General features: G+C 62.3%; 1 protein-coding gene across 3 annotated transcripts; it reads right to left on the bottom strand.

Moving 5' to 3' along the window:
- Positions 1–20: 20 nt before the first annotated feature.
- On the bottom strand, positions 21–13899 carry LOC107325190 (signal transducer and activator of transcription 5B). Of its 3 annotated transcripts, none has more exons than XM_015885815.2 (19): positions 13801–13899; positions 5531–5668; positions 5283–5439; positions 5120–5209; positions 4739–4913; positions 4539–4669; positions 4314–4465; positions 4090–4245; positions 3840–4019; positions 3658–3745; positions 3389–3511; positions 3133–3225; positions 2810–3016; positions 2395–2489; positions 2198–2328; positions 1791–1946; positions 1567–1618; positions 1167–1274; positions 21–1099 (listed from the first exon to the last, which is right to left on the bottom strand). In XM_015885815.2, exons 2-19 carry the CDS (start codon positions 5656–5658, stop codon positions 973–975), a joined length of 2349 nt encoding a protein of 782 aa, XP_015741301.1. In that variant the 5' UTR covers positions 5659–5668; positions 13801–13899; the 3' UTR covers positions 21–972. The 3 variants fall into 3 exon arrangements, with proteins under 3 accessions (XP_015741301.1, XP_015741299.1, XP_015741300.1); XM_015885813.2 differs by having other exon boundaries at positions 1776–1946; XM_015885814.2 differs by lacking the exon at positions 13801–13899 and having other exon boundaries at positions 1776–1946; positions 5531–6915.
- Between the last annotated feature and the right edge of the window lie 1565 nt (positions 13900–15464).

Raw genomic sequence — 15464 nt, forward strand, 5'->3', positions numbered from 1 at the left:
AGAAACGACACAAAAGAGGCCGCTGTGCGCCGCCTGGAGCGGGGCGTCCTTTTATTAAAAAACAAAACAAAACAAAACAAAACGAAAAACAAACAAAAAAAATCCAAACCAGCGGAGTTCGGTTCGCTTTACTTTGCCCCGGGCAACGCCTGCAGCTCCCGAACCTCCTGCCCCGACCCCAGCCTGGCGGGTGCGGTTGAGGGGCCCCTTCCCCCGGAGCAGAGCGGGCCGGGAGCCGCCCCCTCCCCGAGACACACGTGAAACCCAGAGCTTTTGTGTTACAAAAATAGTCCGTGCTTTATTTACTCTGTGGTAGAAAAATAACATCGCCAGGGAACCAGAGGTTCTGGGACACGGATGGGACGGGCCGGGGTGGGGGGGAAGAGGGGCCCCTTCTCGCCCCCGCCGCCTCCTGCCCGCCCCTCGCTGCGCTTCCTCCCTCCCCGCAGCCCCCCCCGCCTTTCCCTCGCAGGGGCGCAGGAGGGGACGCACCCGGAGCCGGGAGGGCTCCGCAGCCGTCGGGGGCAGAGGAGGAGATGGGGTCCCGGAGGGGACTCCGACACCGCAGACTGCCACCCCCCGCCCGGGGAACAGGGTCACCGCGATAGAACATCGATACGCACACGTACATCCTTAGTGACGGCTGCAGAAAGCAAACCCGCGGCCGGGACTCCCCGTTCCTCCCCGAGGCTGCGGGGAGCGGGGCAGCACCAGTGCGAGCAGAAGCGGAAAGCCGAAGCTGGGCCTTGTAAAAAGAACATACAGGAAAAACCATGCGACAAATCCGCTGCCTTTTATACAAGGGCATAAACATCAAAGAGCTGGACACCACCCTGCGTTTGGGGACAGCACAGAGCAAATCTGTGGGGCGAGAACCCCCCCGTGGCTGCCAGCCTCTCGGTTGGGCACAGAGACACAAACACGGCAGTCCCCGCTGCGCTGGGGGCCGATGTGGGGCCGCGTGGCCGCCGGTCACGACTGGGCGTGGGGGATCCACTGACTGTCCATGGGGCGCCGCAGCAGCTCCTCCACGTGCTGGGCCACGTCCATGGTGTCGTCCAGGTCGAAGTCGCCTTCAGGGTCCAGCACGGTCTCAGGGCTGCGGGAGGTGAGGGGGTGAGGGTGGGGGCCAGGGTGGCCGCAGGGGGGATGGGGGCGATACCTACTTCTGTGTGTACATGTTGTAATGTGGGTGGGAGCAGACGGCCGGCGACGGAGCCTGGTCCATGTAGGTGCCCCCCCCTGGGACGGCATCGCCTGATGCACTCACAAACCTGCAGGGATGAGAGTGGATGAGTGGGAACGCAAACTGCCTCCTAGAAGGGATCCAGTCCCTGCACACTCTCCCCATCTCAGTCCCCATTAGCAGCAGCCACCTGCATGGTCCCAGCCCCGCTGGCTATGGGGAGATTTGGGCTCCCAGAGGAGCACCACAGCCCTTTGCTACTGGGCACTACGAGCTGCTCATCCCCAGCACCAATGTGGCCAGCAGGGCACTATAGCTGGGAACTACCCAGCCCAGCAAGCCAGGGATGAACCGACGGGACGCTGCACACTTGCACTTACTCTGGCACAACTTGCTTGATCTGTGGCTTCACGTACCCGTCCACAGCTTTAGCTAGAGGAAAGAAGGCAGTGCTGAGGTGCAGAACTGCGGGCACACTGCACACCTGCAGAGGGGTGGAGGCCCCCAGGGCTGGATGTGCTGGGAAGCCCAGCCCCCCCCCAGAGGAGGCAGAGAGGAGAGATGCATGAGGGGTGAAGGGCAGCGCTACCTGGCGTGGACTCACAGAGAACCGGTGTGTAGTACTTGGAGAAGACCTCATCCTTGGGCCGGTCAGGGAACACGTAGATGAGGTAACTGAGGTCCCCGAGACGGTCGGCCAGCGAGCGGATAGAAAAGTCCCTGGTGGTGAAAGGCATCAGGTTCCAGAACATCCTCTCAGCTGGAAGACAAGCAATGGACCACAATGATGCCTGGGGTGAGCCTGAGACTGTGCTGAAAATCCAGCATTGCTTCCTGAGCTTTTTCCTTCCCCCAACATCTGGGGCCAAAATGCAGCAGCCAGAAAGCAGGAGCAGGAGGAGTGAATGGGAGCTGCAGGCACGTGTCTGGTGGTGCTAGTGCCAAGTGGACACAGGAGGCACCAAAGGAGCCCAGATGGGGACACAGAGATGGGGGGGGGGCTGCACTCACCGGAGTCAAACTTCCATGCGATGGTGATGCCGCCGATCTCTGAGTCACTGAAGCGCAGCAGGAAGGTGCCGTCGGGTTTGCTGATGAGGAGGTCGTGCGCCTGCTGCTTGTTGACGAAGCCCAGAATGGCCCTAAGCAGAGCGAGGGCGTCAGGCGGGTGCTGCGGGGCCACGCGTGCGGAGAAGGATGGCTCTTACCCATCGTTCCAGTGCGGCTTCAGATGCTTCTTCAGCACCTCCATCACACCGTCAAACCACTGCCAGAAGGTGTAGTTCCTCCCAGGCAGATTTTCCTGTGGAAAGCCCTCAAAAATGAGTGCTCCTGCCTCCAAACACACAGCACACACTGGCTGGATGCTGCAGAGCTAGGCGCCCACCAGCCCTCATACCACAATGCCACGCAGCACAGCCCAGGGAGCACCAGCAGTGACCCCCCCAGGGACGCAATGCACAGCTGCAGCCTCCAGACATGGAGGGCAACACCTCCTGATCTGCTGCAGTCAACACCTGCTTGGGTTTTGCACTGATCCAACACACAACAGTATTCTTTGGGCATAAGCACCGGCCCTGCAGTGCAGCCAAGCCCATCCTGGCACACGGAGCACCCGCTCACCCGGTTGAACTGGGCCCAGGACACCGTGGTGCTGCTGTAATCCTCCAGGTGGGAGCTGGTGCTGTTGAAGAGCTTCTGTGCCAGGAACACCAAGTTCTCCTTCGTCAGCCCGCGGCTGCTCTGCACCTCCGCCTTGAACTTCATGTTGAGAGCCTCACAGAGCTGCGGCCACTGCACTTTTTCAGGCACGGCGAAGGGCACGCGGCCCTGGGGAGGACACGGCACGGGGTCAGCATGGCCACCACCCGGCCCTGGGCACAAACCCACAGAGCAGCCCTGGGGCGGATGGAGCCCACCCAGCCCCCTGCAGCAGCGATACTCACGGGCTCCGCAAAGGCGTTGTCCCAGAGCACGGTGGCCGTGGCGTTGTTGTCCTGGCTGCCATGAACGATCACCACCACAGGCAGGGACAGCGTCTGCAGGAAGGAAAGACAGCGGCACAGAGCTGAGATGGGATGTGGTGGGACCTCCCATCACCTCACACACACACCCCAAATACACTCCCCATCCCAGTCCCACAGCTTTGACCCTACAATGTGGGCACGGTGCCCACAGTTCACCTGTGGCCAATAGCTTTACCTTCACCTGGAAGACCAACTCATTGCCACCAACACTGAACTGCGACTCAAAGAGGATGGTGAATTTCTCCTCTGTCACTGACTCAGCGCCGCGGCGGTCTGAGCGCTTGATCCGCTTCAAGGACTGTGGGGACACGAGAGGTGAGCACGAGGGGGACGGGTGGGACATAAGGGGTGAGGAAGGAGGGTGCAGGACAGATGGGGACACAAGGGATGAGCACAAGGGATGGTGTGGGCAGAGGCGCCGAGCTCAGGACCGTTGGCTCTCACCATGTTGCGGAAGTGTGCGCTGAGCGTCCCGGTGGCCTGGTGGTATTCCATCACACAGCAGTTGTTGAGAATCTCCCCACTGCTCTCACTGCATGAGGACAGCAGGTCAGGATGGCAGCAGCCCCTCGCAGCCCCCAGCCCCGCTGCCTCCACATCCCCCCTCCTGGCCCCTCAGGCATTACTTGCGGGTGCTTTCGTTCTTCAGCAGGGCCTTGGCTTGCTGCTCGCTGATGATGGTGGCCTTCACCTGGGGGGGGTTCATGTGCACGTTCAGCTTCCCCCCCACCAGGAGCCTCACGGTGGCTGCAAACTTGGTCTGTGTCTTCAGCACCTGGGGAGGCTGCTTCTCGATGATGAAGGTGCTGGGGGGCAGAGAGTCAGGTGGGCTGAGGAGCCCAAAATGCTCCCCACCCCCCCAAGCCACCCTCCTACCTGGTGACCAGGGCAGAGATGATGTCTGTGATGGTGCCGTTCAGCTCCGACAGCATCTCCTCCACGGGGCCAGGGATGGGCAGCTGCTGGCACAAGTGCTCGGCGCGTCGGATCTGCTGCCTGTTCTGCCAGATGATCTCCGCCAGCTTCTCACACCTGGGGGGCAGCAGGCTCAGCACCCACAGCAGGGATGGACCCAGCTCCCAACTCCCACCAGCACCCACCAGGTCTGCAGCACGTCCAGGGTGCCCTCGGGGGGGCCGCCGTTGCCCGCCAGCTGCTGCCGGCGCTTCCATTGGATCAGCTCATCGTCCAGGATCGTCGTCTGCTGTTTGCGCAGCAGCTGCAGCGTCTTCTGGTGCTTCTCAGCCAGCTCCTGCCGGGCAGGGCAGTGTCACAGCACACAGGGGTGGCACACAGCCGGTGTGGGGACACCCCCCGGCACTCACCACGCGGTACTGCTGTAGTGTCTGCGCCTCCCGGTGCAGCCAGGCCTCCAGTGACGCCTTCTTCTGCTGCAGCGTCGTCTCCCGTGAGAGACGCTCCTGGGGACCCAGCTGGGACAGCTGAGAGAACTGGGCTGGGGATGGGAACAGCGTTAGGGCACAGCCAGCACCCGGCCCCACACCCCCCCCAGCCCCTCAGGCACCTTGCAGGCGCATGTTCTCCTGGTACTGGATGATGAAATACTCCTGTGTTTGCTGCAGCTTCTTCAGCTCATTCTCTGAGTCCTGCGTGATGAGCCGCAGCTCCTCAAAGGTCTGGTTGATCTGCAGGTGCTTCTGCGACATGGCGTCCACCAGAGTGCCGGCGGGCAGGGGGCTCTGTGTGGGTACGGAAGCACTCAGCATGGCTGGGGATCCCCTCTGGGTGGTGGGGGGACAAAGGGGCCCTCCCTATCCCCACCAGGACCTGGAGGGCAGTGAGCACCTCCCCATTCCCCCTCCATCACCCTGATGATGGAGACCCCCTGCACCCCCACCCACAGGACCCATTCCCTCACTCCGGTGATGCCTGCAGCCCCACTCACGTTGTTCGCCTCCCGCACCAGCCTCTGTTCATGGTACAGGATGTGCCGGATGCAGCGCACCAGCTCCATGGGGCAGCGGTCATACGTGTTCTGAATAGAGATGTGAGCTGAGCTGGGAGCGGGGCAGGGGACCCCAGTCACCCCACGGCAGCCCCCAACTCACCTGCAGCTGCGTGACATAATGCCCCAGTTTGATCTTCAGCAGGAAGCCGTCCTCACCCACTTGGTGATCCGCCTTCTTCTGCAGCTCCTGGATCAGCCCATCCAGCAGCTGCGTCGCCTTCACATTCTCCTGCGGGTTGTCGAGGTCGATGGAGTCCCTTGGGGGTGCAACAGAGCAATGGCAGCGGGGTTCAGAGCAGTGGCAGTGGGGCAGCACGGTGCTGCAGGGCTCGGTGCGGGCCGACTCACCATGCCTGGCTCTCAATCCACTGCGACAGGTAGTGCCGCACCTCAATGGGAAAGTGATGCCCATAGAGAGCCTGCATCTGCCGCAGGGCTTCACCCTGAAGCTGCTGCGCCTGGATCCACACCGCCATGGCTCACCACCTGCGGGGACACATCATCAGCACCACGCAGGGACCCCACACCGGGCACCCCCAGAGCACCCCAAAGGGACGGGGGGGATCTCAGCTCTGCGTCACCACTCTGTTCTAGGAAAAGCCATTGGAGAGCTTGCAGGCATTCATGAATGTCTCTGCTGCCTCGGCCACAGTGCTGCCATTTCCCTTTGCTGCACCACAGACTCACAGTCAGGGAAGCGAGGGCTGGGACTGGCAAGGAGCCCCGCTGTCAATAGGGCCGAGCAGCCTCAGCAGCCCCAGCAGCGCAGGTTCTGGATGCAGGCACACAGCCCTGGCATCCCCACGGGCAGGGAGCAGCCACGCACACAGCAAACAGAGCCAGGACTGCAGAGAGACGGCACCTACCCAGTGCCAGACCTTTCCCCCACTCCCCACCCCACACAGGAAGAGGAACAATAACCGAGTTGGCTAAAAATGATTTTTTCCCTTATAAAAAGCAAGGAACATTTCCCCATTCACAGAAGAGACAGTGAGCTAGAAATTCTGCTGGAAAGGGAGGCCGGGGGGAGGCAATAAAAACAGAAAGCAATGAGGAAAAGGGTACGGGGGGAGGCTGATAGCAACGCACGCGCAGGCAGTTAGCAATTGCTGACCATTGATAAGAGGCACTGATGGAAATGCCACTGCTGGCAGAGCTGCAGAGGATGCCAGGAATGGTTTTACTGCATCAGGAAGGGATGGAACCCAGGGAGCAGCCCAGGCCCAGCACAGAAACATCAGCACGGACAAAAGAACAAACAAATGTTGCTCCTCCTATCAAGAAAATGGTGATATATTCCATCTTACAGCAGCAGAACACTTCCTACTCCACTTCAATGGGTTGTTAAGCAACAAGTATTAATCTGCCGCTGCGGTCAGCTCACCGTTAGGGCACACAAAAGGCTCTGCCCTTGGAGCAGGAGATGGGAACATCACAGTGGGAAGGGCGGGCAGAATGGGAGCGCTGGGGGGGGGGGGAACAGGACAGCCCTGAAAGGCACCCCATGGGCACTAGGATGAGACCTGCAGCCAAAGAAAAGCATCACTGATGCAGCCACAGGCATTTCTCCACACTGCTTGTTTTCTGCCTCATCCGCAGGCTGGGGAACCTCCCCGGGAGCTGCAGGGCTGCAGAGTGCGGCAGGAAGCACAATGCTGCAACTGCTGTGGCCTCGTTGTTGTGCATGGAGCTGCCCCACCATGGGAACCAACCACGAGCACAGCAGACATTCCCAAAAGATGCAGAAACCTCTGGTGCCACATCCCCATCCCAGCCCCACCCTGTCCCCATTCCATCCTGCTCCTGCATCCTCAGGACACAGCCCCAGCAGCCATGTCGCAGTCAGATCCATCCTTCAGCAGCACCAGGGTCAGCTGCAGCAGTCAGCCACATGCACGCTCAAACAATTGCAGGAGACACATAATTGCAGTGGTTTAAGCTACTTTGCATTTAGTTAGTCCTGGCAGTGAGCTATAATCCCACCCATTACCACAGCTCGGTTAACCAGCAGCAACTCAACAAGCCACAGCAACTTGCCTGCTGGTGACTTAATGCTTGCAGTGCTGTGCTCACGGTGGGACAGTTGTTGTGGAGGGGGACAGCGGGGACAGCTTGGGGAGGGGAGCCCGGCAGGATCGGGTGGGAAATGCCAGGAGCTTCACTGCCCAATTAGTATTACAAAATGGATGAAACGCAGCCAAAATAGGTTTCCTAGAGGGCTCAAGGCAGCAACATGAGGGAGATGGGAGCACCTCTGAGTCCAGGGGTGGCCAAGGGACCCAGCAGGAGCTGCAGTCAGAATGGGCTGTGATCACAACCACCATTGCCCCAGAGCCTCCCATGCACAGCAGCAGGCTGGCAGCCAGCTCCAGCCATGAGCTGCAGGAAAGCCACAGCCCAGCGGCAAACAGACAAAAGGAGGGAAATGTCTCATAGGGTGAGGCTGGCAGTCACAATCCTGCGTGCAAGGAGCCCCAGCATGGGCAGCACCTGCCCAAGGACCACTGCCTTCAGGCTGCTGCTGCCCTGGTGAGCCAGCTCCAGCTGAGCTCAGGATGCCCCTGAGATGCTGTAAGCTGCTTTTCACATGGATGCTGTGGGGTGCTCATAGGATGTTCATGGCACACAGCCCTGGGATGCTCGCAGGATGCTCACAGTACATGGCTGTGGGATGCTTGCAGGGCCCCCACATCATGCTTGAAACACACAACCCCTCTAGGGATGATGGCCCCTGTGCTCACACCAGTACACCCACTGACTGCAGCCCCCAGTCCCCCATGTGCTCTGAAGAGTCAGGTAAAGCACTGGGGGGACACACACCAAGGGGCTGTGGCTGCTCCTGCCCCATGTGCCCCTCTGTCACAGCAGTGCCCGCACTGTCCTTTGCATGGTGCTCCCCCAGCCCCAAGCAGGGGCGTCTGGGTGCAATTTCCTCCCAGCAGGGAGCAGTTGCCCCCCCTTCCTCCCCCTGTGCTACAGCTGCGGTGCCGACTCCACAGCAGCCCTGTGCCTGCCAAGGTAAACACACAGACACGTGGTTTCCCAGCACCTCCGGGAGCCCACGATCCCTTCCAGGTCAGAGATGGCCTCGCTGGTGGCCACAGAGCTGGACCCCATGCACCCCATGGGCTGGTGCTCCCAGAGGGGCACTGTGCCATAGCAGGGACCCACATCCCACAGAGAAAAGCAGCTCACACCAGGTCTCACCCAGAGCTGGATGCGGCCCCATCCCACTGGCTCTAGAAGAAGTGATGCCAACAGCCAGCAGCAGCCTCTCAGCACATGGATGGGGCCGGTTCCCCCACACAGACACCCATGTGCTGCTATCCCTGCACCACACCAGGGATGCACACAGTCCCCCAGGCAGCCCCTCTCAGCTGAGCTGCCCCTGGTGCCACCCCAGCTCAGTCCCTTCACCTCCTAAGTGGCTGCCACATGCTGCATCCAGCCCTGAAGACATGAAGGGCTCTGTGTGCACCCAAAGGGCCCCGGAGCCCACGGCCACCCTGGGCTCAGAAAGCCCCAAGCACAGTCCCTGGCTCCTCCGCATCGCGGGGCCAGCAGTGCGGGCTGGGCTGCCACCCCCCACCTGTGCACTCATCCTGGGGCCATACTCACCAGGGTCCGCTCGCTGCAGCCTGCAGGGCAGCACAGTGCTGGCTCCGGGCAGGCACTGCCGGCACAGCCGGGTCCCGGCGCGGCCGTTTTGCAGGCTGCGTGCTACAGGAAGGAGCTGAGAGCAGCTATTTCCTTCCAAAATGTCAGCTGCCTGCGCAGCCGGGCAGCGCTGTGCTCCGGCTGCTTCCTTCCACCACCTGCACAGCACAACTGGGGGCACAGGGATGGCACCCTGCCCTCATCCCTCCCACCTCCCCTTTGTGGGACGCAGCCTCAACCTGTGCTGTTGAGCCCCCCCGGACACCAGCCCCAGGGGGAAGCGCTGAGGATGGACACGGGGGGTTTGTGCTCACCTGCACCTTGTGGCTCCGCTCGGCATCAGAGCTGAGCCCACAGCCCCTGCCTTCCCCAAACACCCACAGAGCAGCCGCTGTGCTGGGATCAGCACTGTTTGCCCCTTCTACACCCACATTCGGTTTCCAGCTTTCAGCTGTGAGATGGAGGCAGTGGCGGGTTCAGGAGAGCTCCTTCTAGAAGCTCAGTGCTTTGATGGGGTTTGTCTCATGCTGAAGAGCAGCAGCAGCTGAGGGCTCAGCCCCAGCGGCACTGAGAGGCAGTGGGATCAACTCCTGCCACACTGCATGGGGGACTGGGGCAGCAGAACACCGGGCTGCTGCTGGCACTCACAGCTGGCAGCAGTGGGGGAGAAATTCAGTGTTTCCTCCCCGGCAGCCGCTGGGCAGAGGCGCGGTGCCCACTCTGGGCTCTCCCATCCGGCAGAGGCCACACAGCCCTGCAGCGTCAGGAGCCAAAAATGGAGAACTTGCAGCAGTGCAGGAACAGGGGAACCCCGAGTGAGCGCCGCGAGGAGGGCGGCCTGTGTGTGTCCTGCACGGGCAGGGACCGGAGCTGCACCCGCTGCCCAGCACCAGCCCGGGGCCAGCAGTGCCCTCACATAATATCAATCAGAGTCATTACATTCATTTTTATTTGCCCTCTGACACTCGAGGGTTTGGGGACGTGTGGCTCCCCCTTCAGATTTTCCCTTACAACCACAGAGGCCCAGCAGCCCACGTAAAAAACAAACCAGCAAAATACCCAGTGAAATCCCAGCGAAATCCCTTGAATCCAGGGGCTGACAGCAGCTCCCGCACACTGCAGCGCTTCTGACCACGTGCAGCGCTTTCCTGATGCTACACAACACCATAAGAGCTCAGCCAACAGCTCCTGGGGATGCAGCACCACGCCAGGCACGCTGCTAATCCCTGCCCAGGACCTGGGCTGGGCGGGAGGATGCGGGGATTAAGCCCGTCACAGCATCGAATTAGCCCCGATTTGGGTCTGGAGACACAATTTCATTTTATCTGGCATGCCTCAGTGAGCGCACACAATCGCACTAATCCATTCACCTTTCAAGCTGGATTTGCAGAGCGGAGCCCATTTGGGGCAGTGCAGGCACCAACTGCCCCATCCCAGCAGGAGCCGGCGGGGCACGAGCAGCAGCCCCAGGTCCTGGCACCCCCACATGGCACCGCAGAGCTGGGCGGGCAGAGCAAACCCTGCTGCAGGGAGGGGGGCACACAGACAGCCAGGAAGCTGACAGAGGGAATGGGAATAAACAACTCAGAGACGGCCATTTGCCATTTGCCATTTGCCATTTGCTATTTGCCAGCACAGTTCTCATTCAGATCGACACCCTGGGCCCGAGGTTCCTCACGTGGTGGCACAGGATGCATTGCTGGCTCTCGTGCCCATGGAGCCCACAGACACGGGGGGGAATTGGTCGGGTCCTGCACTGCAGCTTCTGCCCACACACCGATGGGGAGCAGCAGCCATTCCCCAGAACATTTCCAGGAGCGCAGGGTGAATAATGGGTTTAGAACAGGAGCGGGCCGGGCCGAGGCAGCTGCGCCACGGAGCACAGAAGAGCCGGAGCTCCTTCTGAACAGCACCACACAGGACAGGGATCGTTTTACAGCCGTACTTCAGCCCACGCCGGCGCTGCGATGCGCCACAAGCGGAGCTGCCTTTCCTCTGCTCGGAGCTCTGCAGGCGGCAACGGAGCACGCGGAGCACGAACCCGGAGCACGAACCCGGCGGCGCGGCCCCACCGTCAGCCTGTTCCCCAATTCCCTCCCCGGGCACGGCCGCGCTAAAGCCGGTATTTACATCTGACAACAACAGGAAGGCACGAAGTCACAGCGAAAAATGGAGATTGCAAAACTCACCGGCGACCGCTTGAGCGAGCTACAGCCCGGCTGCGGCATTGCCAGAGCCGCGGAGCGGGGCCGGGCAGCGGCGCATCGCCGGCAACACGGAGCAGCGCACGGCGGGGAGAGAACGCTGCCAGCCCCTCTGGTGCGGAGAGATGGGAGGATTCTGCTTTATCAGCAAGTCAGCTCTCCCCTATCGGCCAGGAAGCCGCGCTCACACGCCTGCCTCCCCCTCGACGTTTCCCAACGAGGCAGGGAGAAGCAGTTCACGGCAATGTACCTTTTATCAGCCAGCAGATGTTGCTAGAACTGTTACTGCATGTAACATTCGGGCATGCCCAGCGCAGCCTGCAGCCCCGCGCCGGACACGCGGTGCCAGAGTAAACACCCCCACCCCCACCCCCTCCTGGGATCAAAACACTTGGGGGTTGCAAAATAGACACCCCATGAAAGGAAAGGAACGCCACCGCCACGCTACAGCTGTCGAGTCCGCTTCACCCGGAGCACTCGGAGCCGGGGACAGCTGAACCCAGACGGCAGCTGGAGCGACACAGCGGCCGGAGCGCAGCCCCGCTGGGGGGAGCAGAGCGGTGCCAGTCTCCCTTTTCTCCCCCAGAATCGGGCTGGGGCACGGAGCCCCGCAAGGCGGGCACCCCGCCGGGTCCCGGGCACTGCCAGGAGGTCTCTGAGCCTTACAGTAATTCCTCGCAAACCAGAAAGTCATTTCCCAGCTGTCGGGGCCGCTTTACTGTATGAGGCACGGCACCGTCACCGCTCGCCACCGGCCGCCCACACGCTGCAGGAGCGCAGGGAGAAGGGATTTTTCGCACACAGTGTATCTGGGTTTTGCTATCACTCGAGAGAGAGCTGGGAAACCCCACGGCAAAGCCCTCGCAGCCCGTTTGGAGTCAGCACTTCCCCTGCAGCAGGAGGGGAGGTCCCGCAGACGCTCTGTGTCACCCCCAGCACTGAAGCCTCTCCCCTTCCCCGAGCACTTGGGAGAGCATCCCTGGGAGGCCACGGCCCGCCCCGAAGCGTCAGCATGGCCCTGCAAAGGGAGGGACGAGGCGGGCACACCAAAGAATCAACTGCTAGAGGCCGAGCACCGCAGGAAAAGCCATGAAACCTGGAGCTGGTGACAGCAGCATCCAGTACATGCCACCCAGGACAGACTGCCCGCACCTCAGGGCTCCTGCCACGCTGCAGCACAGCGTTCCCCTCCCGGTACAACACACGGCAATGGTCTCCATCCTCACACCCGGGCCTCTCAGCCACAACCCTGATAGCTCTCGGAGCTCCCATGCTCGCTGCTGCCCCGCTACGGGCAGGTGAGCAGAAATCCATAAAACCCACCTGGAGCCACTTGCCAGACCCTCAGCACACCCCTCCTGCTGCACCTCCAGGTGCAGGATTGCTTTGATGGCAGGAGCACAGCCCAGCTTCAGGCTGGCCCAGTCACAGGGACCCACAGCACTGCCCAGGATCCCCAGCACCCAGTGACCCACAGGTGGCAATTCTGGGGCACATACAGCTCTGTGCTGCAGGTCCCAGGGCAGCCCACACCATGTTGCCAGTGGGACACACACCTGCCTGCACCCTCCTTGCTTCCCAGGGATGTCAACAAGGTGCAATGGCATTTCAGGGTGCAGCCCATGTTCCCCCAGAGCACCTGGGCCAAGTAGCACGTATTGCTTCAGACGATGTGCTCCAAAAATCACAGTCCTGCACAGGCTGATGGGGACCATCCTGAGCGTGTTCTGCTGTTAGTGAGCACTGCTCCATGTCACACCGTGGTCCCACAGGGCCACCTCCCACCCCACACCGTGCAGTGCTCCCGGATGAGGTGAGGTCCCCATGGCACAGCCCTCACCAGGGCCAGCACTGGCAGCCGGGGTCACCCAGCTCACCCTGCCTGGCAAGAGCTCACAGCCCTGACAGCTCCCATACGGCAGCAGACAGGTGGTGGTTCTCACTCCCAGGGGTCGCAATCAGCGCTGCACAGCACTGGCCGGCAAGTGGGTTGGGCGAAAGGCCACCATCAGTGCCGTGCAGGACAGCGCTGCTGTGCCCGACTTGGACGGGAATTTATTTTCCATCCCAGTTCAACTCTGCCCAACACAAACCCCATAGATGTGCCAGGGTCCCCGCACGGCCCCATCCCCAGCTCCGTGTGCGCTCTCAGAGCTCTCCCCGGGTTCAGCCCCGCGTTGCTCCGCTCCCCGACTCGAGATGCGCGGTGGCTCCGCGCAGCGGTCGCGCAAAGTCCGCGCAACCCCGGGGGCGTGCGCAAGGCCCAGCCCGCACCTGCCGGCCCCGGGGCCGCCGCTCCGTCCCGGTCCCGAGGGAGCGCAGAGAGGCCGCGGGCCTCAGCGCCGGGCCACGCCGCCAAGTTGCGTTTGTTCGCTGCGGGTTACGAAACACCCAAAATATTTACAGAAGGGAGGAGAAAAATCATTGCAAAAAAAAAAAAAAAAAGGAAAAAGACTCCCCCAACCCCCAAAAAAAGCGACAAAAAGCAGCAAAAAACGGCACAACAAACCAACCCGGAGCAAAACAAACCGACGGAGCCCAACCGCCACCTCCAGCCCCGACGGCTCCTTCTCACGGCCGCCCCCCGCAGGTGCCCAACGCGCGGCCCCCCCCGACCGGCCCGTTCGCAACGCGCTGCTCGGCCCGTTCCGGCCGCCCGGGGCCGCCCCCCGCCCTGTTTACGGCCGCGGAAAACGAAAGCGGCGGCGGCGGCGCGGCCCCGTTCGGCGGCGATGGCGGCCCCGCGCCCGTTCCTACCTGCGGCCGCGGCGGCGGCTGCGGCTCCGCTACTCCGGCGGCTCTCGGCGCTCGGATCCGCCGCCGCTCTGCCCCCTCCGGCCGCCGCCGCCGCCGCCGCCCGCCGCCGCCGCCCGGCCCGGCCCGGCCCGCGAGCACCGCCCCCGTCGCGGCACCGCCCCGCGCCGCCCCGCCCCCGGCACCGACACCGCCCCCGGGCACCGGCACCGGGCACCGGCAGGAGCAGGGGGCATCGGTACCGGTACCGGGCAGCTGGTACTGAGAGCCAGCATGGCTCCTGGGCGGTAGAGCCTGTATTGGGCGCTGATGGGTGCCAACGCCGGGCAGCGAGCAATGGCACGGGAAGCGGTGCCGGTACCGGGCACAGATAACGGAACGGGCCTTTGCACCACCCCCGGCACAGAGCTGGGCCTGGGGCAGATGCAGGTTGTGCTCGGGCTGAGAGGGGAGCACAAAGCAGCAGCGGGCACGGTGGTGGGCATCGGGGAACCCGGTCCAGAACCGGGCACCGGTGCTGGGGTTCAGCAGTGCCGCCAAGCACATGATGCCCGTCCACCGTTTCTTGTACCCCAGCGTCCTTGCTGCCGCAGCGCTGGGTGATTGCACCAGGCCCATCGTGAACCGAGATCAATCCCTTTGGGACGCTGCCGCCCCCTCACTCCTGCTGTGACTCCTGGCACGGGGAGCGCGGCTGACCCGGCTGCTGCACCGCGGGGCGCTGCCGGGTGCGGGGCGCTGGGGATCCCGGTGCGGGCTGGTTGCGGCGGGGCAGGAAGCAATATTCGCTGCGCTCGTTTCTGCTCGAGCGCTCTCGCTGCCGCATGGGATCTCCTGGGCTTTCGCTTTCGTTACCAGTTAATCTTCTGCGGCCTGAAAAACTCTGCAGGGAAACTCAGCGGGGTGCCCAGCGCTGCGCCCAGGCCGAGAGCGGCTCCGCTTGTCTGCGTGCCGCGGTGGGAGCGCTCGGGCAGGATCCTTATCAGCGGAGTTAATGAGCCGGCAATTGCAAATCACTCCGCAGTCATGTAAGAGCGTGGCCCCGAGTTCTCACCTCTGCACTTTTTGTCTCTTGCTTTTGTATTAAAGCCTTCCTGGAGCCTGCGGCAGACGGAGCTCTGCGGGATGCCCCGGCCAGGCAGGCCCTGCAGAGCAGCCCAGCACCGACGCTGCCCGCCGGGAGGGCGAGGGGCAGAGCCCGGCGCTGCCTGCGGGTGTGTTGGGGATGCGCCGCCTGCGCCGGGGCTGACATCGCTGCTGCCGGAGCTGGAGCTGAGCTGGGAGCCCCGCGAGCAGCAGTCGGCCTTTTTCCACTAAGAAAAAGGAAAAGAGTGTGGAAATCAACACAAGCCTTGTACCCGCTGCCCTCCCTGCTTTACTAGGAAATCTTGCGCTCCATGAGTTGCATCACACGGTCTCACATGTTTCACAATTCCTGGCCCACGGAATCGACCAGCTCCAGCAGTCAGGCACCAGCTGCTCTGCTGAGAGCACTGAGGTCGCAGCAGCCCCTGACACAGCCCTGAAGGGCAGCATTCCTGGGCAGGGCCTGGGGGTGCACCCATGGGGAGGGTGTGCGATGAGCACAACGTCTGCTCCCTCTACCCTTCCTTCTGAGTTCTTCCATCTCTTATTAGAAGGGAGAAGAAATGGGGAAAAAAGCAATG

This window comes from Coturnix japonica, chromosome 27 (assembly GCF_001577835.2).
Source record: "Coturnix japonica isolate 7356 chromosome 27, Coturnix japonica 2.1, whole genome shotgun sequence".
In the NCBI taxonomy this organism is placed as follows: Eukaryota; Metazoa; Chordata; class Aves; order Galliformes; family Phasianidae; genus Coturnix; species Coturnix japonica.